The sequence below is a fragment of the Gambusia affinis genome, linkage group LG08 (assembly GCF_019740435.1).
Source record: "Gambusia affinis linkage group LG08, SWU_Gaff_1.0, whole genome shotgun sequence".
NCBI classification, from domain to species: domain Eukaryota; kingdom Metazoa; phylum Chordata; class Actinopteri; order Cyprinodontiformes; family Poeciliidae; genus Gambusia; species Gambusia affinis.
Genome location: NC_057875.1, coordinates 2324089 through 2349324, shown reverse-complemented (window position 1 = coordinate 2349324; position 25236 = coordinate 2324089). Strand labels below are relative to the sequence as shown.

The following is a 25236-nucleotide window of genomic DNA, read 5'->3' as shown; positions in this document are numbered from 1 at the left end:
ATTCAGCTTTGAAACTGCGACGTTTAAACATGACAGAAAAATGAAACTTTTTTCTCATTATACAGACTAAATAACAAAACATATTGCTGTTAATTATTTACAGTGTAACTTTGTGTGTGTGTCTTTTACAACGTAAGCTAGACGAGAAAAAACTAAAACTAAACTGATTCATCTTCCAGTTCTCCAATACAAGTGAACATTTCTTAGGATTCTTTAGAGAGAACAAGTCAAACCTCCTTGGTGATAAAACTTAAAAATCAAATGAATTTTATTCGCTGTAGGATATGTAGAGTTAAACATTAAAAAGTAAAACAATAAAAAAAATTAAAAGAACCAGGAAATGAGAAAGAAAAAGAGGAAACAGAGAAGGAAAAAAAGATCCTAATCTTACTTTCTAAAAGTGTGAAAGTATTTTAAAGTCAGAAAAAAAAATTCATGTTCCTTATCCAACTGTAAAAGTTTCATTAATCATCCGTCTATTCGCTTGTTTTTCTTTTTTGGTTTCATATTGAAGTCCAGCTGTGAGAACATCTCAGAGTTTTTATATCTAGACTGTAAAATCCAGTGAAAACTCGAGTCTGGACGTTTGCAAATATAAATGTCCAGGATCCCTGAGTGAGGAGCGGAGGACGACGCTCCGCCGTCACGCAGAGACGTGTCTCATGTGGAAGTTGACCACGTACTCCGCGTTGGTTCGCTGAACGGAGATGGCGAATGGTTCGAAGGGATGGAAGGTGAAGGCCACCAGGCGCCGCACGGCGTGGTTAACGGGTCGACCCAGAAGGCCCGCCTGGATCTTAAACTTCAGCAGGCCGGCGTCGCGGGCGTAAAACCTGCAGAGGCAGAGCGGCTCCGTTAAACTGCTGCATCTAACCATGTCTTCATGTATTTATTAATAATCATTTATTTTCCTTAAATGAACAAAAAACAAACAAACCAGTATTTATATATTATTAAATTTGTTAAAATATTTTTATTTAATAGATTTCATACACACACACACACACACACACACAGTATTTGAGTTTTTTAAACGTCATTATTTTTACAGTATTTAAATTTTTTTTCCTTTTTAATCTGATAAATTTTTAATTGTTTTATGTTTCTATTTAATTCTTTCTTTATTAATTTTTTTAATCTATTGTTTCATTCGTTTGTAATTTATATATGTGTGTGTGTGTGTATGAATTGTTTTATTATAATTTTTGTAGATTTATTTTTTATTAAAAATGCATTTCAGTCTATTATTTATTTATATTTATGCTTTTTACTTGTATATCCATAAACAATAGAGTCGGTTGATGAATGAAAGACGTGGAAACCAACAGCAGAAGGAAGGAGTGTTAATCTGAAAGGAGCGAAGCTGCATCTTTGCACTTCAGCTGAGAAAACGACAAGAAGCAAAAGGTGACAGCAAACCTCCATGATGATTTTAAATGCCAAATAAAACCCTAGAAGCTGTTCCAGTTGAAGTCATCTCTATGTAAAGCCCATTAGCCTGACTGCAGGGCTGCGCCATCCGGAGGTGTGCGCGCCCTGATTGGAGTGGCTACCTGATGGGGTGGTCTCCGCAGGTCTTGGGCCTCTCCATCACCGACACCCACTTGTCGTCGTAGCTGAAGAGCGACAGGTCGAGGTAAGGGCTGCTGCTGTACGACTGGGCGCTGATGGGCAGCTGACCGAGCAGCCGCCGCACCGCCTCTGTGTGGCCGCCATATTTGGCGTTCACTATGGTGTCTTTGAATCTGGGGAGGAAAAACAGGGAAAAATACTTCAGTTCCACTTTGTTCTGCTTTGTTTTTCACTCTAAAGGTGACCCATTACGCTTCCTCAAACAGATTAGGACAGTTCAAAGCATCCTGTTCAAATCACGTTCATTAAAAATCATTTTTAAACAATGAGATTTCCGTCTGATCAGTCCTGCCTGTTTTCAGCTGCTTCAGGGACTCTTTAAATCCAAATAAGCTGCTGCTGGCCATGCCCCCCCCCCAACCCAATGTTTACACTCGCACATGACAATCACTGCAAACAGATGCAGAACAATACAACCATACATCTTTGAAAAGCAGAAGTGGAGCCTCCTGCACAACCAACAAGAATGCAGCAAGTGGTATCTGGATGATAAGTCAACAACAAAACTCTTGTGTTTTCCAGCAGCCATTGTACAGCGACCAAACCAACTAACCAAATGTACTGGCGCTCCATTTGGGTTGCTAGGTGACGTGCTGGACTTTGCTGTGGTTGCTAGGTGACGTGCTGGGCTTTGCTGTGGTTGCTAGGTGACGTGCTGGGCTTTGCTGTGGTTGCTAGGTGACGTGCTGGGCTTTGCTGTGGTTGCTAGGTGACGTGCTGGGCTTTGCTGTGGTTGCTAGGTGACGTGCTGGGCTTTGCTGTGGTTGCTAGGTAACGGGGCAGTCCCTGCTGATTTGTGATGTTACATTCTGTAAGCTTTTGAAACGGCTCGTTTTGCATACATCAAAAGACATCAACTTATTGCAGAAAAACAAAACAACTGGGTGTTTTTGGTTTCTTAAAGAGGCACTATTATGTAAATTCGACGTGTAAAATGTGACTTTCTAATCATAATAAATCCCTTTAAGCTCAACCAAAGCTTTTCCTCCCATAAAGGGTTTTGTGACCAGAATGGGTGAAATTCAATCAGATCCCCGGTTAGTTGACCAGGTTAACGGCCCGGATCTCCTTCCTGTTTCTGCTCTTGACTCCCCCGGGCATCTCTACTTCGTCCTAACGTCTGTCTGTGAGACATCCTGTCCGTTCGGACCACGGCGGCAGAACGGCGGCGGAGCTGTACCTTCTCTGGACCTGGCGGGCGTAGTTGTTGGAGGAGGCGGAGCAGGGGAACTGGACGGCCTGGCTGTGCAGCGTGGCGTTCCTGAACAGGTCACAGAAGTTCTCAAACAGCTCCAGCAGCTGGTCCGACGTGTTCTCGAACACGGCCAGAACCTCCGTGGACACCATGTTGTACACCACAAAGAACGACGGCTGGTAGAGAGGTCAGGGGTCAAAGGTTAACACAGTGCAAAGGGCTCAGAGAAAAAGATAAGAAGAAAGACTTTCTGTTAGAGAAATCCATCCATCCATCCAGTCATGTACTCAACCAATCAATCCAAAAAAACAAAAACAGTTGAAAACAAAGTGAGAAGGTTTGATTAAATTTCTCCATTTGTATTTTTTAGAAGATTTGACTAGGACACTGTAGTGTAACTAGTTTTCAAGTCACCGTGTGTGTTTGGAAAATTCTATATGCTAAATAAACCATCTTTATCTGCTCAGACTCCATTTAAATGAACTGAGGATTAATTAAATCCTTCTGTTCCTGCGACAAGTGAAGCTCAGGACTGAGCAGAATCCGTTGGACAATCGTTTCCTTGGAAACCCGACAGGGGAACATTCTCCTCATCCGAGGAAACCGGGGCAGCGGGACAAAGAGCGGTGGGGGAGGAATGCATACCTGCGACGGGTCGGTGACTCTGAGCGTCACCACGTCTTCGCTGGTGTATTTGATGAAGAGGTGATGCTCGTCCAGCAGCTGCATCTTCCACATCCGGAGCCGCCTGAGCTGATCGAAGAACTGGAAAAACCTGACAGAACGACTCAGGTCAGAACCTAACAACCCTCAGACATATTCAACTAAAAAATGTAACTGCGAATGGGAGCTTTGTGAATGGGCGTCGTCACCTCCTCTTGGCGGTGGCGCTGCCGTCCTGCTCGGCTCGCCGCCACAGGTACACCAGCAGCCTGTGCTTCAGGGAGTTGATGGTTTTGTCTGTGTAGAGGCGCGGGAAGCCAGTCTGGCTCTCCGCCTGAGCTTCCGCGTAAACCGCCGACAGCGTCAGCAGGTCGTCCTCGTAACAGAAGCGCCCGATTGTCCTCACGTCCAGAAACGTCCCGTCAGGCGTCACCTGAGGACAGAAGAAGAGACAGAAGGCAGCAGGTGAACGTGTGTTTAAATATCTACAAAAACATTAAATGTTTTGTTTAAAAAAAACAAAACAAAAACAGGTTTTTAATAAAACTGGACGACATTCTTCCATCCATCACTCGTAATGCAACACCATTTCAGTTAGTTGAGGTCTGGACTTTGACTGGGTCACTGCATCAGTTTTCAGTATCTGGATCTTTTCTTTTTCAGCTGTTCTTTTGTAGCGTTGCTGTTGGATGTTTTACTCTTTAATGGTGACCAGCATGCTGCAAACTCCAACACACACATAAAAAACAAACGCACCACAGAAACGCAGCCAAAGAAAAAAGCTGTAAAGGCAGAAAATGCAAGCAAAAGGGGAAATACAGAAAAACAGCAAATATAAAATGCTCCAAAAACTCAAAGTCCTCCAGGCCACTAGGGGGAATCGACCATCAAATCATGTAGGACTAAACGCTCAGTAAAGACAGGATGTCCAGAAGAAACTTGGACTAATTAAAGAAAAGGTGCATCATACTTTATGTGTTTTTACCCCAGACCACTAGGGGGAGTCTGGAGTACATAAGTAAATATTTCCCTTGGTCTCCATGATTCTGGTTGTTCTCTAAAGAACCTCAGGCCTTCAGAGAATATCTGGATTAATACTCAGAGAACATTAAACACAAAGACGTTTACTACTGAAATGACATCAGGAAACAAAGCTGAACTGGGTTTAATTCAGGGTAATATTAATAAATGGGGTGAAATTAAATGCATGCTGCACTTTTCAGATTTCCGTTGTTTCGCATCACAATGTTTAATTTTCAATGAATGATTTCTCAGATAACCAACCAGAAAGATAAGTCCAGATAAGCTGCACTGATGCCTAAACGATCTGAAAAACTTTGTAAATCATCAAGGAACTTAAATGCAGGCCGCACTTTTCAGATTTTTTGGCTTCAGTTCACAACGTTTTTTAAACAACCCATTTCTCAGCTAAATAAATCAGAAAAATTAGTCCAGACAAAGCTGCACCACTTTCCAAAATATCTGAAATACTTTGCAGATCATCTGGGAATTTAAATGCACTTTTTAGATTTTTTTGTTTGTTTCAGTTCACATCGCCTATTCTAAATGACACATTTTCCACCTAAACAAACCAGAATAATTAGCCCAGTTTAGTTGCCCTGCTGCCTAAATCATCTGAACATGTTGCAGATTCCCTAGTGAAGGATTTAACCCCTTAGGGGACGACCTGCTCACCTGAAAGACGTGGATGGTCTGCTGCTGGACCGACAGCACGGCCAGGATGTTCCTGTAGAGGTAGAGGCCCTGGTTGTGAGACAGGATGATCTTATCACACTTGAAGGACCTGGTGTCGCACAGCCTGCCGGTGTGCAGGTCAATGATGTGCAGGGAGTAATCCTCCAGCGGAGACCGAGGGTTGGGAGTCACTGACTCGTTGTTGCGATACACCTGGTGGAACGTCAGCTATAAATAAAACCTTCCAACTCGGCTGCTTTTCGCTCAAACTGAAGCTCATTACCTCGAAGAAGTACGGCGGCGGATCGTCAGGGACGTAGACGGCGGAGCCGACGATGACGTATCTGCAGTCATCAGTGAAGAGGCTGCACTCGCGGTTCAGGTGCTCTCCATTCGAAGCCACGTTGGTGACATGGAGCAGCGAGAAGAAGCGCTGGAAGAGGCGGCTGCGGATGTTGAGGGAGCACTGGTCGTTGGCGGTGGACAGAGTCTCTCCTTCCTGGCCTCTCAGCAGGTCCTGAGCTGCCTGGCAGCCTTGGTATTCATAAATCTGAAAGAGAATAGCAACCAAATTCAGCTCACAGCTAAAACTAACTAAAAATACTGAAATTAAAGATATAACAGCCTTTGGTTTTGTCTTTATATGCTCCAAAAACATAAAATTTTACTAGGTATTTTTGGTCTAGTTTCTAGGGCAAATATCTTAATACACTTGAAATAAGACAAAACTAACTTAGAAGTAACATTTCAGCAAGATATAGGAGTTTGTTTTAAGTTAATAATCCTTAATATTGTTTTTAAAAAATTACTAGTTCCACTGGAAGATAAATCTACTTATAACGTGGGGAAAAATAGAACTGTAAATATACATATTTATTATATTTATAACTGTATACTCAATAATTTTGGCATTTATTTTATTAACTTGATTTTATTTATAGCTTTTTTGAGTGCCAACAAGTTTATGTTGCAGGAGTTTAAAATCCTTGAATCCTTTAAATGTCTTTTAGAAGTGAAATGATCTCAGATTGGCAATATTTGAGTTTATTAAAATAATTTCTGGGACAACTTATCATCCAGCAAAATTTGTTATAATGACAGGCCTATTTATTATGCAACTGGTACATGCATGATCACAATGCAATATTTAACTAATAAAAGCTAACAAATAGCCTCTAAAAACTAGTTAAAATGAACTGAACTACACAAAATATCACAACAAAATAAAGCTAAAATGGTTGAAACGATTCAGGATTCTCCTCTTACTTCCAGCGACGTCTGGTCCGAGGAGAAGGCGATGAAGTAGCGTCCATCCGGTGAGAACTTCCTGAGGAAGCAGGGCGGCTTCTCCACGTTCACCACGGTGAAGTTCGGGAACAGGTTCTGGTGAAAGCAGCGAACCCGGTACCAGTGGGCCCCGGGTCGACCGGAGCAGACCCTTCGCTTCTCCAGGCGGTAGACGACGTTCTGGTTCTGGATCCGCCTGGGCTTCAGGGTCAGGACGTCCTCTTCCATGGCGGCAATCACAGGACTGTTTCAAACGTCGCTACGTTAGATGGGCGATGAGGTAAGAAAAATGAGTTAGCATTGTCCCGTCTGCTGTGGAAGGACAGAAGAGGAAGAATAAGAATCGGTGATGGTGCTACGAAGGAGGCCAACAAATCTGACCCAGTCACACCAGTTCTGTAAGTAATGAGACAAAATTAGGTATGAACTGATCCACTTTTTTCATGTCTGTTACCAGTATCTGAGGTTTAGCATTGGCCAATACTGATCCCATACAGAAAAACAGTTCTGAATATGTTTCTTTCTTTTTTTTTTAAACCCAGACATAACTGCACTGAATTACAAATTTATTTGATAACGCTGCACTATTACAACACATTAAATACACCAAAAGCGTCACAATCTTGGTTAAAGATGTAAGACAACTTTAATTTATTCAGTCAGGGCAATTAGGAGAATAACAGCTAATGTAAAATTAATAAAAAAGAAACTAACAAAAAAAAATTAGATTGAATACCTTGGTGGAACATAAACTGCAACAAACCTTCTTTCAAATGGTTCAGAAAGTGCAATTAGGGATTCTAAATATAATCTAAAATAAATAATAAAGCATGATGTTGCTCAGAGCTCAAAGTATAGAATTAGACTGAACAGATCTGCCATTATGGACGGGGAACATTGTCACTTTTACCTGATCAAGAATATTTTGCAAAATCGGGACTGACAGATATTAATCAGTGCTTTTTGAAACTAAAATGTCAGTAAACTATGGTGATTTACACTTCCAAAGGCGTTTCTCATAAATAATGAGAAAATGTAAATTAAGATAAAAAAAAAACAATGAAATAATTCTTTCTGTCATTATTTTGGTATTAGAAAATAAAACCAAACCCTTGTCTGATTTAATGTCAGAAAGCAAAGATTTTTTATGTTATCTTAAAATATCTGAAACAGAACAACAAAAAAACCCAAACAAACAAACAAGTGAAATATAAAACAAAAGCAGTCAAAACACACAGAGAGACTGAAGCTAATAGCAATGAATAAAACAAATATGTGACTCTTCCATCAACAGCAGAACGTATTTGGTTAAATGAATGAAACTCCGAATATAAATATATGTTTTAGACCAAATGGTGCAATTAAAACTACTTTATTAAAGGCCTTTCAGGCTAAAAGAGATGTAAAAAAGAAAATGGAAACATCTTTCATGAGCTAAAAGAAACAAAGCTGGCTAAATGTTTAGAGCTGCAGCTCCTCTTTGTAATTCATTAGTCATTAAAGCTAAATATTACCCCTAAACTCTCAGCATGAACATAATACTTCTCTAATTTGGCAATAAATACAAATTAATTTACAAACTAATGTCTACCTGAGTGAACTGACTTGCTGTCTGTTCCTCCAAGTTCATAAAATTTAGCAGAAAATGAGGCTTAACTTCGACAAAAGCTTACCGTTAATGAGTAAATTTCAAGATCTTCGGCATCTCTCTCCGTTTAAACTGAGACATCAAGGGTAATTTATCTCATAAAATCCAAATCTAGGTGCAAATGTAACGCTAATGAACCATATTTCTCCAAAGAGTCCGAGAGGATCTGGAGCTTCGGCTCTGCTTGTTGTTAAGGAAGCCGACAGGTAACGAAGAAGAAGACTGCGGATCACAGCGCCACCACCTAGGCTACAGACAGAAAGTGGTATTGCAGTTTCTCATCAAAAGTCAGGTTTATTAGCCAAAATTGTGGGCACAAACAAAGAGGTTGATTTTAAAGCACTCCTATCGTAAGGAATTACAATAAAATAATATAAACTTTAGAGGGTGGAAAAAAAGGCAAAGAGAATTTTTTTTTAAATATTTACAACTATTTTTTTGTTGAAAGGATCCAGGATTGGTTGAACACATTGGCCTAAACATGTTGCAACTTTCCTGTAATCTAAAAACAACTATTTGCGGTGTGCCAAAACTCATAATTACTTCAAAAATGTACATATTTTGCTATATTTTTCAGCCATGGAGGTCGCCATTTTTTCACCGATGGGTTGATGACACATAATGGTCCATTCTGTTCTGGAATCTACAGAGTAAACACAGGAAGACAAACTTTAAAGTAGTTGTTTAGGTTGACTGATGTAATTTTGCCACTATTATAAAAATAAAAATTGAGGCGAATCTGGTTAATTTCCCACATGAAAGAAAGGAGAGCGCAGTGCAAGAGCCGGAGTGGAACACAAAATCCGAAGAACCTAATCTGGACCTGGGACATTTCTCCAGAACATTTGTACTGCCTGCGGTACTGACATCACCGATCCGACCGAACTCAGAACAGCTATTGCTGAACCGGACACAGCGCTACAGACGCTGGGAGAAACATCAAAGACAAGCTATTGCTGCTGGAAATGCTAACGGAGCTAGAAAACCGGTACTTTGACAAAATTATTGCTGTGATAGTGAAAATCATGTTATTATTTAGTTAACTAAATATTTAGGTCCAAGCTAAATACTTACATTCAAACTAAATATTTACTTAGGAAGCAACATATATAGTTAAAAATTGAAAATTTAGCTTCCAACTATGTATTTACTGAAAATTGCTAAGATTCAGCTTAGTTTGAAGTATATAGCTTCAAACTAAACACTCCAAAACGCTCCAAAAAGTGGAAGTGGAGGAAAGAGCACGGCATTCTGGGTAAATACAACCAAACAAACATATGTAGTTAGTGTTAGCAGGACAAATGACTCATGGACCACTAAAATCCAATGCCGCTCCATTTTTATGTACACTTTGTGAAGCAAGAGATTGCGCTCAGCGGCTTCTTCAGAGGTTGTCATGTTGTTTCCTTCAGTAGATCCTGGTGCAGCGCCCCCACAGGCACGGACAGGAACAGTTTGCTCAAAGGGTTTGGTTTCTTTTGAGTCCGTGCAGTGAGAAAGAGAACCGCAGCTGCTGAAAATATAACAAATGTTGAAATTTTGGTTCCCATCTAAACCAAATCTATCAGGTGGAAAACATGCGTTAAGCATCTGACTGTTATGTGTTCTGATATTAAACGCTCCATGCTCCCAACTTCATTTGACGTTTTACTTTCCTTGTAAATTAATCCAAACTGAATTTTGTGTTGAAATTCCCAATATTTTACATATATTTAATGTAAAAACAAGAGTGAATTATGAATCTCTGTGGATCACAGTGAACATAGATGAGATTCAAGTTTCAGGAAAAACCTCATTGTGGCCAAGAAAAGAGAAAGAAAATGTAGGGCAAATTTACACCTGCTGATCTCACTGAGATGCCAATTTACTGATCAGGTGGGGGGCGTGGAGGTTAGCAGGTGAGGAGCACGAGTGCCCCAGAAAACTTTCAATATGATTATAATTGCTTTGAGTAAAATTTGCAGAAAAAGAAAAAATGAGAGAAAAAAAGTAAAAATCAGAAACAAACACCAGACGTTCGGCTGCAGTACCTGGAGTGTATATGACAGGCTGGTTTGTTTAGCGTAATTTATTTAACTGATTTGTTTATAACAGCATGCAGCATATGCGACCCGGAGGCGACATGCGTTTTGCTCCCCATAATGGCAGATAATTAAATTACGATTCTCCTCTTTCTGTGGAGCATGTTCTCACAGGCAGGGAACATCTCCGCAAAAAGAAAGGAGATAAAAAACAGAAAAAAGTTCATCGGTCTTGGACAGGCGCTAATGGTTCTTAGCGCAATTATCTCTGACCGAAGAGTCTCGATTAAATGTTGCAATTTTCCATAAAAGCACATGTATCGGGCATAAAAGGCGAGCTTGAAAAGAAAAATGAATGAAGAGAAGAATGTGAAATTATCCACTTTAAAAATCTAATGGCATTTTCCTTTTCATCTGCGGCTGATTAAACCTTCCCCTCAACACGTGGACGAGCGAGTCTCCATGCTTGCATTCAGGTGTGCACATGCGTTAGCAGCGCAGGTGGTCTGCATGCACATGTGCAGGTGTGTGTGTGTGTGTGTTGCGCAGGGAGGACCATGCCCTGTCCTGCGGTTGTTCTGCGGTTATTGTCCCTCTAATAAGCCGCTCGGCATGCCGGACGCTCGCCTTAGCTTTTAGCATCAGCCTGTGAAGAACAGAGTTACATCTGAGTGTTTCTGAACTCTTTTTTCAAAAAAACACAGGCACTTTTTTTAAATATTATTTTCTTCCTTGAGGGCTTTTCACAACCCAAAATGTACGCTGTCCATTCTTCCTGCCCCTGTTCTCACCTCTTTTGTAGGTGAAACACATTTTGCTCTTGACTGCACGCTCTCAGGTCCAAGCACCCTTTCCTGCAAAATGGAGACGCTGGAAAACTTTTAAGTTCCTTTCAGCGGCTCAGAGGGAAGAAATGCGGGAAGGCCATGTTTTAAAAGTTTAAAGGAGAAAGGCCAGAGGGCTTTGGAAAAGAGAATAATGGAGTTGAACATAGAACAAGCTCCTGAATTGCAGTGATTATCATCATTATAAAAAATTTTTGTTGTAAAAGAGCATTTGCTTTAAGAATATAGCGTGAAGCTCCTATATAGAAAAAAGGCACTTAGAAAAGGTTATTCTAAGCTTGGGAAGCAAATCGAGACACATTGTTTTACCTCTTCCTCTCTTCCCCCATCTTTTCATCGCAGACAGTTCTGTTTGGCATTTAACAAAAGCTTTTAACTTTTCCATCCAGCGTAATTTCAGAGCACAATAGGACATTTTTAGACTGTAACTTTCCAATCCGTATGCACCTGAACTTTTCATGTCTTTTTGTGATAGTGGAAGATTTCTGCTTTTTACAGAGAAATTACTGTGATCACAAATGCATTATGGTCCGGCAGCCTCTCGGCGGAAGACGGAACAACGGGGGGCAGAGAGGGACACGAAGACGCAGCTTTTTGTGTTTTAGCCGTGCACGGACCAGAGCCGGAAGAGGTCCAGAAACCTCTAAAATACGCTTTTATTTCCTGTCCTTCTCTGCAGGTCAGTGAATTAGAGGACAGGACTGGAGCAGGGCAACTGGAATTTTTTATTATAGTAATTTCCTCAAATAAATGCAACCTCCAAAAGTCACAAGCCACTTTGGTTGAAAGGGTGTAGTCTGATTTGTACAATGTTCTTCTGTCCGGAGACTGTCCTGCAATATTTTTTAGGTTACATCAACTTTACATGCAACTAAACGGCCCAATTTTAATCGTCTCACCCACAAAAAAAATTATTTGTTGCACTTTCATCTAACGGTCATGTTGCATTTTATCCGACTTTTCCTCCAGAAGAAGCCAGATGAGGTAAAACTGGATGTAAACAATGAAAATTATAATAATACAAAATTATGGAATCAGTCCATGTCCATGAACGCATCACATCCCAACCTCGTCAATCCAGCAGCCATTATAACTGCCATAAAATGTACGGCAGTAATAATGTGTGACATCAATGCAAACCATTTACAGAGAAGTCTGATTTAATGTAATTAGTAGTAAGAACAACCACAGGGGAAAAAAAATCTGATTTCAGCAAAAAATAGGAATTGAGCATCAAGACCTGCTGAGCGATCATATCCTCTAATTCACCAAACCATTTGGTGTTTAAAGGTTACCTGAAAATAAACACGTTCTTTACATTTTTTGCAGTAAATCACAACTGTTTTAGGGCGTCTTGTCACTTTTATGAAAATAAGCTGCTGCTGGCCACGCCCCCAAATCAACCTTTACAACTGATCTTACATACATGTGAAAATATCTGCAAACAAATACACAATTTTGCAACTGTAGATGCACTGGAGCTTGACCTCCGTTTGGGTTGCCAGGTAACGGGCTGGGGTCAGCTGGGGTTGCTAGGTAACGGGCCGGGCTCAGCTGGGGTTCTAGGTAACGAGCTGGGCTCAGCTGCGGTTGCTAGGTAACGGGCAGGGCTCAGCTGCGGTTGCTAGGTAACGGGCTGGGCTCAGCTGGGGTTGCTAGGTAACGGGCTGGGCTCAGCTGCGGTTGCTAGGTAACGGGCTGGGCTCAGCTGCGGTTGCTAGGTAACGGGCTGGGCTCAGCTGGGGTTGCTAGGTAACGAGCTGGGCTCAGCTGGGGTTGCTGGGTAACAGGACAGTACTCATTCAGGAGGGTTTTGAAATGGCTTGTTTTCATACACCAAAAAAAAAACAAAACATTAACTTATTGCTGGAAAACGTTTTTTAGCCACTTCAACTGTTTGTAGAAACAGTAGAGACTCAGATGGAAGTACAAAAACGTGCAGTTTCAACAAATACACAACTAAAAAATGTTTACATTGTGTTTGAATTCACTAAGGAATTCAATCAAAATATAAACTAATGATGCTTGAATCCAAAAATTTGCTTATTAGCTTTTGATTTAATTAGAACTTAATTTTGAAAGTATATAGACACAATAATAATAACTATACAATTTTTAAAATTACATTTTACAGTATTTAGAGGTTATCATCAAAACTCACTACATAAAAGCTTTACAGGGCTTTGTAGCCTTTTTTCAATCTAATTTAAAGTAGTGAATTTGAAAACCAAAACAAACAGAAAATATAAATTATTACAATTTGAAATTTCCCTTTATTGTCTTGTAATATCCTGAAACACAATCTATTCCTGGAATAAAACACACATCAACCGATAAGATGAAGTTGACTTTCTGTCAAAGTCTGAAGAAATTCACACATTGAAACAAACGCAAATCTAATTTAGACACAATCACGCGCGCTGATGTATAATGTCTCATAGTGTGCTCTTTGTGTCCTGGCTGACTGTGTGGGGGTGTTTATAAAGGTCTAGGTAATATGAAAACACATTAATGAGAATAAATCAGTTTTCTGCGATGCGAGTGAAAAACTGCAAACCTGAAATTTTCTCTATTTTCCAGTAAATCCAACACATTTTGAAATCATTTTGGAGAACAGGAACTGCATCTTCCCAATTCTGCTGCTGATTTATTAAAAAAATGAAAGAAAGAAAAAAAAGTGAACATTTTCAGCAAAGCATCATTAATTTCAACTTTTCTCTCTCTCAATTAACCGCCTGTGTTCCTCCAGCCGTCTGTTATTTAGGTTAGCTGAAAATAACTTCTCGGTCTCAGGAAGCTGTGAATGTACACATGTTTTTCTTCGTCTGTGTGATTGGTTTTAATGGAGGCTTCCTGCTAAATGTTAAACATTTTCAATATCAATTATATTCTGGAGAGGCATGACGTTAGACGACGGGGGAAAGCAGCTGAGTTTGTTCCTATATGTTCACTGAAGGGAAATTAAAGCTTCTATCTGTTTTTACAATCTGTTTTTAATTTTAATATCAGTATATTTAATTTTTGTATTACGGTGAACAGAGCTGCACCAAGAACTATCTAAGGAAATTACTAAAAGCCTCAGAAGACACTGAGCTCAACTTCCTCCTTCACAGAATGTGACTGAAAAAGGAGTAGTGTCCGATTTAAGCGGTTGGAGGATTTCTTTTTGTCTTTGGTAGAAAATTACGAGCCATTTCTCCCGTTAGCGTGAGGCAAGCACATTTGTTTTGGTTGTAATTACCCAGAATGCCCTCTTCCTGCTTTTGGATCAGTCTCTGGTCTGCTTGGCGTTCACATTTACATTCAAACCGCACCAGAGTTCACTTCACACGAACAGAAACCGAGGTTTGTAGATGGACTGGAGTTTGATTACACATTCACACCTCATAAAACAAACTGGACTTTCTAGACAAACGGACTGAAGTTTGATTAAAGCGGACTAAACAGGACTGGTGTGAAGAAGCCCATAGGTCACTGTCATAAAATCAATAACAATGCATTTTTTCCAATTAAATAGCTTTTTGGAGACTTTAAATTAATTTAATGATAGAAAATATCTAAGTGTAGCAATAAGCTGAAAACAGAAGAAATCTTTAATGCTTTTTCACAGAACTGTACTCTGCAAAACACTACCAAGAATTTTTGGTCTAGTTTTGTTCAGAGATCTTAGTGCATGTAAACTAAGCAAAACTGACTTACAAGAAAATAGTCAACTAGATATTGGAGTTTAAGTAAATAATTTCTTCATATTGATGAAAAAGTACTAGTTCCACTGGCAGATTATTATTCCACAAGTGAACTGGTACTTTTTCATCAACATTAAGTAATTATCAACTGAAAACTAGCTCCTATATTTTATTAAAGAAGTTAGTTTTGTCCTATTTCAAGTGAGACATTTTCACCAGAAACCTGACTAAAAATACTAAATGCTAAATTTGTGTTTTTGTAGTGTTTCTATAAAGAATGTGAACTATATTTATGAAGAGAGCTAGAAATTTCACAATTAACCAAATATTTTTGTTAAAAGGACACTCGTCCTCGTTGCCTCTGCATGCCGGTGCGCCGCTGACCCCCTTCGTGCGTTTCCATGTTTTACCATAATGGGAATAAAAACAGAGGCTGTGGCATTTACGGCCGTTTTCCTGTGTTTGTGTGCAGAACGAATACAAACAGCAGACATTAGGCCGCCATCACACTTCGGGTCCACTTCTCTCTGCGGGGTCAAACTTTCCGCTCCACTCAGGTGAGGCGCATGAAATAAATAAATAAAAAAATCATGACAATTATTTTGCCATTTTTCCCAAAAGTAAAAGAGACCATGCTTAAAGGAAGGGCTTTTTAAAAGAGGTCACCTGAACTTGCCTTGCTACCCTCTCACTTTCCCAATTCAGTGAGGGGCGAACGGTCTTGGTGGGGGACTGAGCGGCTCTGCACATTACAGCCGAGTCTCAGCAGCCAGAGCCAAAGCAGCCCTGTAATTTCTGCCATTTGACAGTGTGAGCTCAAAAGCAGAGTGATGGCCACTTTTCTGTTATTATTCCCTTGGCAGAGTGCTCGCCGAAGGAAACAACCGCGCTTTAAGAACACGTCCATCAGCCGCTGGCTGTATTTGGAACTGGTATTTGTAAAAAAGTAACTCTGACATGTTGTATCGTTAACTTTGAAAAGCGAGCGGTGTTGCACATGTTACAGTATATAATATCCCGCCCTCCATCTGTCCCCCTCGCGTCATGCATTATATGGCAGCAGCTGCTGTTTAAAATTCTACCAACCTGAATTTTGTGTTTTATTACTGAGGTCTGTGATTGAGGAACAGACGACAGAAACTTCTCTTGTGTTGAACACGTTGGATGTTTCTCAGCTGAAGGTGCTCATTGAGAACATTAGGATGTTTACCAGAGAAGTTCATTTTCTTTCACTTCTCTCATCTATTATTTCCATGGTCATGTTACCCTTTTTCTGATCTTGGCAACTGCAAACTAAAAAGTTAGCCATGCTAACCACAAAGCACTAATCATCAACCATAGTTCCACTAAGGCTAAAGTGGTGTTCTAGCATGGCATTTAGCAGAAGCTAAGGCTAAGTCATGCTGACTGTGCCACTGCATGATTTGTCTTGGAAGCACAATTCGTACCGTTAGCTTGTTTGAGCATGTACCTACCTTACCTTAGAGTCCTGTTAGTTCAAAATATAATTTCCAACTTGATTTGTCCGGAACAGAGCAGTGACCAGCGCTAATCATAAACATCAGCTCCACTAACATTAACACTAACATTCCACTCCAACATGGCATTTAACGGAAACTAGCGCAAAAATGCTACTCTAATGTGGCATTTAGCAAGAGCTAATGCTAGAGTGCTAAATTCAACAATGTTGACTGTGTCTCTCCACAGTCACAATCAATACTGTTAGCTCATTTGCGCACATGCTAAGAAAATATTTCCAGGAGGGTATTTTTGTTTCTTTTCTCTATTTGTATTGCGTTTAATTATAAAAATAGTGTATAATTTAAATAATAACTATTCAGTGACTCAATACACAATTTTCTACTAATTCGTTTCCTAATACTAAGTGATGACAATTATTATTCATTAAAAAATTTATAACATTGGTTTGGAAAATAGGTCCTGTTGGAAGAAAAACTCTAAATTAGCTTAATTTTGGAAAAAGCTTGGCTCTCTTTTCTTCCTTCCCGGGTCCCTGAGCGGATGACTTCACGGCCGGAAGAAAACAACGAGGCGTGCTGACGTCACAGTGTTACAGAGTTTAATCCAATGGGAAAACACCATATGAATTAACAAGGAAACTGCAGATTACAGAGAAGTACATTCTTTACCTGAGTCAGAGAATTAAAAGAAGAGAACAAAGACAGAAAGAAGGACAAAGACGCGTCTTTGGAGAAGGCGGATGCAAAAAACAGAATCAAGCAGCCATCTGACTTCGTATTCTTGAGCATTCACTTTTCTAATGAAGGCGTTTCTTTTTGTTAATATATGCAAATAGGGCGTTCCCTGTTTTGACCAACCAAAAGCTACCTTGGAAAAACTTAGACCTTCCCCTAAGTTAAGGCAGAAATCATAAGTCGTTTACTACTTGTTAAAATTATAAGTTATTTTAATCAAACATAGTTTTCTGCTTTTCTGATTTCAGCATCTCCAAAAACTTAAATCTTTGTCCTCTCACAGAACAAAATGAGGTAGAATTCCTTTTCTAATTCAAACAATTTTCCTTTGATTCTGAAATTGTCACTGATAATACATTTTCAAATACATTAATCATCTACTAGATTAATACTTCTAACTTGGATAATAAACTTTAATCAAAAACATGCGATTAGTATTTAAAGATGTATTAAAATTAGACGTTAGTACCAGGCTGTAACCATCTCCAGATGCAGCCCTCTTCTCTGAGAAACCCCCGACCTTCGACCTCTGAGCCGGGGAGATATGGTTTATGGCCCACCTAATTTAAAGCCTTTCAAGAGAATAGTGTTTTGGTTAAACTCCTCCAAGAGAATGTTTATCTCTTGCCTCCTGGCTGTCTCCTAGCTTACATCTGTTTAGTTTTTGTCCAGATAAGAATGTTCAATCTACCTAAATGCACATGGCTGTGAGATTAACTATATTAAACACTCATAGTAGTTATATTTCCTCAACAGTCCTTTTATAGTAAGTAATATCTTACTAACTAAAACTCATATGTGAATTTTTGCATGTATTTGTTTGACCCCATTGGCTGTTTGTTCATCAGTGTTGGATTCGTCTGCATACCTCATTCATTCAGTTGTATGTTGTAAAATAAATGAAGAGAAGAAATGGAACTGTTGAGTAAAGTCTTCAAAAATAAGAGAATGAAAGTAACGTCTAACTACTTGACTTCTTAACCAGAACTTCAACAAAGGTGTCAAACTTTATTCAACTGAAAGATCATGAAACAGCCAAGTAAATTAAATAGAAGTTAGCAAAAACACTAAAGCGCTAACCCAAAATATTTGCTCTGCTATTACAGCATTAGCATATTAGCGGAAGTGTGCTATAGGCGTAAAGCCACTAATCTAAAGCACTCCACCCCAAATCAAAGGAAGACTGATTGCTACTGATGGCATAAAAACACATTATTTGATTTTGATTAGCGCAGTGAAAAAGTTTTTTCCTCTTTTGGTGGAAATTAAAGGACTCAAACACCTCAGGAAGCTTTTTGGTTTCACCAACTTCTCCCAGTTTCACAAAATCTTATATAAATACAAATTATTTACTCACAAGAATCTGAACGAGTATGAAGCTCCACAAACCAGATTTAATTTGCAAATCATCCTCGTCGCCTTTATAATGACTCAGTATGCCTGCGGCTGTTATCAGCCATGCTTGTGAATAAAGAAACGCAATCCAAGCTGATGTTTTTGTCAAAAAGAGTAGCGTTTGCATGTCATTATGATAACAGCGCTTGGGTTGAGGAGTTAAATTGTTTACAGCGCTGATGAAAGCGAGGTGTGATCGTCCAACAGTTTATTCAATAAAACAGAGATCAGAAACTGATGGAAGGGGATATTTCAGGCGTTCAGCTGCAGCTGCAGAGAGGATTTTTTTTTTTCTAACCAGAACTGCATCCACGTTTGCAGGTAAACGAGTTTTAGTAAGTATTAACTGAGATCAGCGGAGGTTATCTGATCACAGCGGGTCACATGGAACAAAGACTTGTCCCTATTCTGCAGCCACCTGCACCGGCCGCTGCAAATGAGGTTGAAAGCCTCTCCGTGTGAGTTTACCTGCGCTCTGTGCATGTGACTAAACACTCATGTAAGTATGTTTATCTATGCATAACTGGGTGTGTGTGCATGTACGTCTCCAGGGGACGCTGGGGGTCGACAGATGCTCCTTCTCAGTGAACACAATGAATTACTTATAGGCCGTTAAGCCAAACACAGCCGCACCGGCCGCTGGTTTACCCAGCACTGATAGGGCCATCTGCCGAGCTGACTCTGCCTTTCCTCGCTCACGTTACCGGACGCTCATCTGACCGCTGACTACTGACAGCAGGAACCGTCTGCAGGGATTTGTGCATGGGGCACATGCAGGAAATGAGACGGCTGCAGGCTCCGTGGGCTAACCGGGGTTAGGGTTACGATCAGGCTCCGTGGTCAAACAAGGGGATTTGAGACCCAACCTGCCGTGAGTTTGGGTTTAGAGGAGAGGAGTGTTCAAACACTTAGTCAAGAATATAATTTTTAAAGGTGTAGTATTATGTAAATTTTACTGTTTTAAGCTTGACATTATATTATAATGTTATTTTCTGGAGTATTTCCGTGCATGTTTGAGAAATCCTTTATCTCCATTCAGCTGTGTTAAACTCCGGGGTGGATCTAGCCCCGCCTTCAAGGTGTAGCTCCTCCCCTACTCAGCTCCTTCAGACTAGCTAGTAGCAATTAGCAAACTCCTGGTGGAACTGCTGACCTTACTATAGGAGCTACGACTCAGTGAAACGCTGGTAGAGAAGTCATGTTGAGATGACTTTCTGAAGATGGAGCTTCAGAAAGAGCAGGAGCTTTTAGAGAGACAGAGCACCAATTTCAAAGCGTTAAATCAGAAAGTAAATTTTGTTTTAAGTTGTATTTTATATAAATAGCATTTTTGTAACAACAGAAGCTAACATAGTTTCTTGATTGTGCTATAAAATCCTTGGAAAACACATAATACTGTTCTCTTGAAAACAAAAATCAACAAAAATGTGATTTTCTTTTTTTACTCATTGGGCAATAAACTAACCAGAAACTATTTTAATTAAACAAATAAATAAATAATAAATACAATTTTTCTGTAGGAATGAAATCATAAATCCAAAACAAATATTTTTTCCTTGAGAAAGCTGCAGTATGTAACTTTTATAAAAAATATAATTTTTACATATTTGTTGAAACTGTCAACATGTTGTGACAGTTTGGTGTGAGACAAATAAAATGTGACAAGAAAAAAGTTTCTGATCCAGTTGCTGACAATTTGTACTTTAGAGTCTGAAGAGAGTAAAAAGTAAGAATAACTTGTCATGTCATGTTAACAGATACTGATCCCTGAAAAAAGAGAAGATAAAATAATTAGGTCAAAAGATTTTGTGAAATTACTGATTTCTGAAAAGGTAAATCTGTGCTGAAGATGTTTAAAAGCCCTGAAATAATCCATCCTATTGCTGAAATAATCGCCGCTGCAGTGAGATTGTGAACTCTCCCTTACCATTGGTAAGATAAACTTTCATCTCTCAGAAGCAAAACAAACTAACAAAACTCATTCTGTGAAACACGGCAGTGGCAGCATCATGCTCTGGGGATGGAAAACCTGTTAAAACCTGTTGAAACTGGGGTGGAGGTTTGCCTTCCAGCAACTCGGCCATGTTCCATGTTTAACTACCCTAAACATACATCTAGAAATATAACAGATGGTTAAGATTAGTTGGAATCATAGATTAGGACGGCCTAGTCAAAGTCGAGCTGTTTTACACAGATGAATCTGCCACAAAAATCAGTCAAACCCATAAATAAACCCATAAATGGGCTCAACAAATTATTTTCCAAAGTGGGCAGAATGTAAATGCATGCCGCACTTTTCAGTTTTCCTTGTAAAAAAATTACTGAAAACCTTGAATCTTTTTTATCCACATCTACTTTGTGTTTTTCTAACATAAAATGTAATTTAAATGTAAAAAGCATTTTAATTTTTACATCAATATAACCAAAATGAATTAACAAAAATAATTACTTTCAAACCAAAATCAGAATTTAAACAACATAAATTGTTTTATTCATGATGGATTTCCCAAAAATTCTACCGTCTTTCTAATTCATCTTTGTGACCCTTTAAACCTATTTATAAACCTCACAACAACAAAAACAGTCACCCAGGTGAATAAAAACGTATAAGATCAGGTTCCAGTTCGTGAATATATATTTAATTTTTCCATAAAGCTATTACAGCAGAACCAGATGCAGGAGCTTCAGAGATAATCTGACCTGCAGCTCCGTAAACATGCTGCAAATGCAAATTTCTTCTCGTTCATGAGAGGAACGGCCAGCTGTTTCTGCCTCTGAATAACGGCTCTGATTGTATTTTTATCGGCCGCGACTCACTGCAGGCTGTAGAAACTGGAAATAACAGGCCAATAAAATTAAATAAAAACTTACATCAAGCTGAATATTTCACAACCTTTCCTGTTATTTTATCCCACAAACGTCACATAATGTTTCAGTTCTTCCTGGCACTAAAGTTTGTGTTTTAACATCAGTTTAATACGTAAATTATTAGTTGATGCACATTTTTATTGTAGATTATGTGGTATTAATTAGAGCTGCAGCTAACTGCTCATTTTAGTAATTGATTATTCTCATGATCAATTGATTAATCAGATAAAAAAATTGCCACATTTTGCAGATTTTTCATTTAAGCCTTTTTCAAAACAATATGAAAAATACATTAGTGAAAAATACAAATAAACAAATATTTCAATAAACATTTTACTACCAATAATGCAGCATTCCTTTAGTGAATGCTCAATAATTTGTATTAAATCAATAATCTGCAGATAAAAACAATACTTTTATCATCAATATTTTTTGTTTACAGCATTTGAACCAGCTGAAGCTAAAACTGTAATTCTGTTTAATCCAACTTCAGTTTGTTTGCCTGGTGAGTTCGGGTCGCCCTGTATGCAAATGATCGAACCGCACCTGAGAGGCCGCTCCAGAAGCAGGAAGTCGACTACAGCGCAGGGCATTATGGGTAAATACAACAAAAACTAACACTAGCTAACCAGCGCTAACCGGAGAAATGGCTCTTGGTCTTCTATCAAAAAATAAAAAATAAAAATAAAAAATCCTTCAACCGCTAAAATCTGACTCCAGTTCTGTTTTCATTCTGAGGTGAAGGAAGTTGCGCTCAGTGATTTCTTCAGACGTTTGTGTGTCGTTTCCTTCAGTAGTTCTTGGTGCAGCACCCCCACAGGCGAGGAGGGGAACAGGTATTTCACAGGATTTGGTTTGTTTGACACAATGCATTGTGAAACTAAAACTAAAAATGTTGCCATAAATATAGGCACACTTTGCAAACATTTTCCTTCCAGAGTGCAACTTTTGGAGGAGATATTTATTTGTTAAAAATAAACAGATGCAGATGAAATTCCGGATTGCAGGTCTCTGGTAATTTTCTGAATTTCCTCCAGACTGAATTGTTGAGGATAAATCTGATGCCAAATAATGAAGCTGCAAAAGGGAAAATCATTTTAACAACACATCACAATGTGTTTATCTAGGTTAGATAAATAAGAGTAATTTCAATAGCGTGTGGGATTACACTTCTATTTAACTCTTTACACAGAGAACACAGAGCTGCTGCTGCTGCTGAATATGAAGAAAATCTGGGAATAGAAATATTTTTGCAGCATCATTGTTTATATAAGTTATTAACGCACGGCGCAGCAGGGTTCATCTGGGTTTTATTTTTCTTCTTTTTTCAAAGAAACATGAAAGTGAGATGAAAATGAGCCAATCAGATATTTGAATCCAAAAAGCGTTTTTTTTTTTTTAATCTGGGAGTAGTGATGGATTCTGAGCTGAACATTCAGAGCCACATAAAGACAGTTACAAAGTCAGCCTTCGGTCACCTGAAGAACATTTTCATTATCTTAGTCACATTTATTACTGCAACAGTGTCTTCACAGGTCTGTCTGAAAAATTAATCCTCCAGCCAAACTGAACCAGAATCCTGCTGCTGGAGTTCTGACTAAAACCAGGAAGTTTTAGTTTTAGAGCACATCACCCGGTTCTAAAGTCCTTCCACTGAGAGAATAGACTCTAAACTACTGTTGTTAGTTTGTAAATTACTGAACGGCTTAAAGATCTGCTGCTGTTGTATCATCCTTCCAGAACTCTCAGGTCTTCTGGTTCTTGTCTGCATCAACCAGAACCAGAACCAAACATGGAGAAGCAGCATTCAGCTTCTATGCAACACAAATCTGGAACAAACTTCCAGAAAACTGCAAAACTCAGTGTTTCAGCTATGAAGCAGCTGAAACACTGAGTTTATGAAATCTGGCCTGGGATCTCACCTGTTTGGTGTTGCGTTTGAACCATAGTAAATTGAACATTAACCAACATAGTTGATGCTTATTGATGATTTTCTGTTATTGGTTTTCACAATTGTTGACAATATTATGTGTTTATGTTTTCTTTATGTTTTCATTAAATGTGTTGCTGAAATATGCTATACAAATACATTAGGTTGATATAATTTGTGGATTTTAAATAATATATTCCCATAAAGTGTAGCAACTAAGGTTTTATCATTAGATGTTTTGTTTCTCTTTTCATTTCTCTAAAAGAACCTGCTCTTTTCCTGCTGGACGTGTCAGAACCAGCTGTAAACACGGCCAGTTCGGCTCACGGGTAGCGAAGCATCGCTGCTGTTTGCTGTCCTTTGTCACACTCCTGCGCTCTCCCATTAATGGGACCAAACTTGACCCGGGTTTGTACATGGACAGGAGGCCAAAGAAAACACTGCACAAACATCTGTGAGTGTCTTTATGAGCGAAAAGCTGCACACATGGGAAAAAAAAGGCCAGAAAACAACAACAACTGAGAAAAAAAATGAAAAAGAAAACGCACTTGACAACACAATGGAGTTTCCCCACAATGGGCCTCTGAGTCTGGGAAATTAGAAAGTACAATGATGCACACAATGGCCTAACAAATTGCTCATTTGTGTTTGAAAATGCATCTCCTTTTGAGCGCTTCTGTCAGAGGAGCCACACAGTGACAGATTATGTGTAGCTGTCATCTGCCGAGCGAATTCGAGTTCAAACCAAACGTAACATCAGTTCTTTCTTTCTTTTTGTTTTGTTCAGATTTTCTTTTAGACATAGCGCTGCTTCAATGTGAAGAGCTGGAGTCAACAGGGTTCAGATCACACAGAAAACAGTGTTTAAATCCAGCAGTTTATCATAGTTAGTCAGTAAAAGTAGCATAAATTATATATTTACAATTAAAGCCAAATTCTATTCCCAGATTTGAGAGATTCATTTCGGACGGAAATTATTTTGAAATTCAGAGGAATGCATCTTGGTTCTCCTGGTGTAAAAAAAACAAACATATTAAAATAAAAGACTTTATAATACAGGGTAGCTTTACAATATGATTTAAAAAATGCTATACGCTTATTAAAAACGGTATAGTGTGTCTCAAATAATCAATAATTAGAATATCAACCCCAGAACAGAATCTGATGTTGGCTGAAACATGCAGGAGATCCTCATCATTCACAGTGAGTTCAGGTCCAACCTGGGCTGAAGCGCCGCTCTGAAAGGAAGAAGCCATTACTCTGAAACAAACGTTTAAAACCACAAAACATTAAAATTCTCCTGGAGGTCAGATGGAACTTAAATCCAACTGTTTGACCCAAATTACCAATATTACATTTGAAGCAACGTCTAAAGACATCATCCAGAAACAAAACTGAAGTTTTTATCTTTGTAGGTAAAAGTTAACAGTATAGAGTCAGCACACATTTCCAGGATTAAAAGACTAAACTAATGTTTGTTTTTAGTCTCATTCATTACACTGCAAAAACACAAAATTTGAACAAGTAAAGCAAATATCTTAGTACACTAGAATAAGGTAAAACTAGCTTACAAGTAACTATTCAGCAAGATATGAGAACTTGGTTAAGTCAATTATTGATTACTATAATATTAATTAAAAAATACCAATTCCACTGGCTGATTGTTTCCCACATAACAAGTCATTAAGTGAAATAATCTGCCAATAAAAGCAGTACTTTTTATGAATATTAAAGATAAAGATTGAATTATAGTAAGCTAATATATCTTGCTGAGAAGTTACATGTCGTATTTCAAGTGAACAAAGAAACTACACCAGAAATACTTGGTAAGATTTTTTGTTTTTGCAGCGTAATCAATGTGAAACACATGGATGAACGTCTCTAAAGCCAAGACATTAGTAGTCCTTCGATCCTACAAATGTTCTTCAGGTGACAGAAGGCCGACTTTGTAACTGTCTTTATGCGTCTCTGAAGGGTCAGATCTGAGTCCACCAGAAACTGAACCAAAAACGCCTGGTAAGATTTGAGCTTTTTACAGTGCTTTCACAGTTCTGCCTAAAGGGTTAATCTGCTGTTGTATCAACCTTCCAGACCTCTCAGGTCTTCTGGTTCTGGTTTTGCTCTGCATCAGAACCAGAACCAAACATGGAGAGCA

General features: G+C 38.9%; 1 protein-coding gene across 3 annotated transcripts; it reads right to left on the bottom strand.

The window, feature by feature from the left end:
* Positions 1–250: 250 nt before the first annotated feature.
* Positions 251–8364, bottom strand: det1 (DET1 partner of COP1 E3 ubiquitin ligase). Of its 3 annotated transcripts, none has more exons than XM_044124988.1 (9): positions 8146–8364; positions 6452–6731; positions 5469–5735; positions 5186–5398; positions 3700–3923; positions 3473–3602; positions 2813–3003; positions 1554–1745; positions 251–833 (listed from the first exon to the last, which is right to left on the bottom strand). In XM_044124988.1, the coding sequence occupies exons 2-9, from the start codon at positions 6698–6700 to the stop codon at positions 644–646; spliced, it is 1656 nt and encodes a 551-aa protein (XP_043980923.1). In that variant the 5' UTR covers positions 6701–6731; positions 8146–8364; the 3' UTR covers positions 251–643. The 3 variants fall into 3 exon arrangements, with proteins under 3 accessions (XP_043980923.1, XP_043980921.1, XP_043980922.1); XM_044124986.1 differs by having other exon boundaries at positions 6452–6784; positions 8146–8350; XM_044124987.1 differs by having other exon boundaries at positions 6452–6781; positions 8146–8350.
* Positions 8365–25236: the final 16872 nt, after the last annotated feature.

Coding starts and splice junctions, on each gene's coding strand:
- det1 (XM_044124988.1), bottom strand. CDS start 6,700: ATGGAAGAGGACGTCCTGACCCTGAAGCCCAGGCGGATCCAGAACCAG. Junction 5,736..6,451: donor CGGACCAGACGTCGCTGGAA/GTAAGAGGAGAA, acceptor ATTCTCTTTCAG/ATTTATGAATACCAAGGCTG. Junction 834..1,553: donor TGCGGAGACCACCCCATCAG/GTAGCCACTCCA, acceptor CTGCCTCTGCAG/GTTTTACGCCCGCGACGCCG.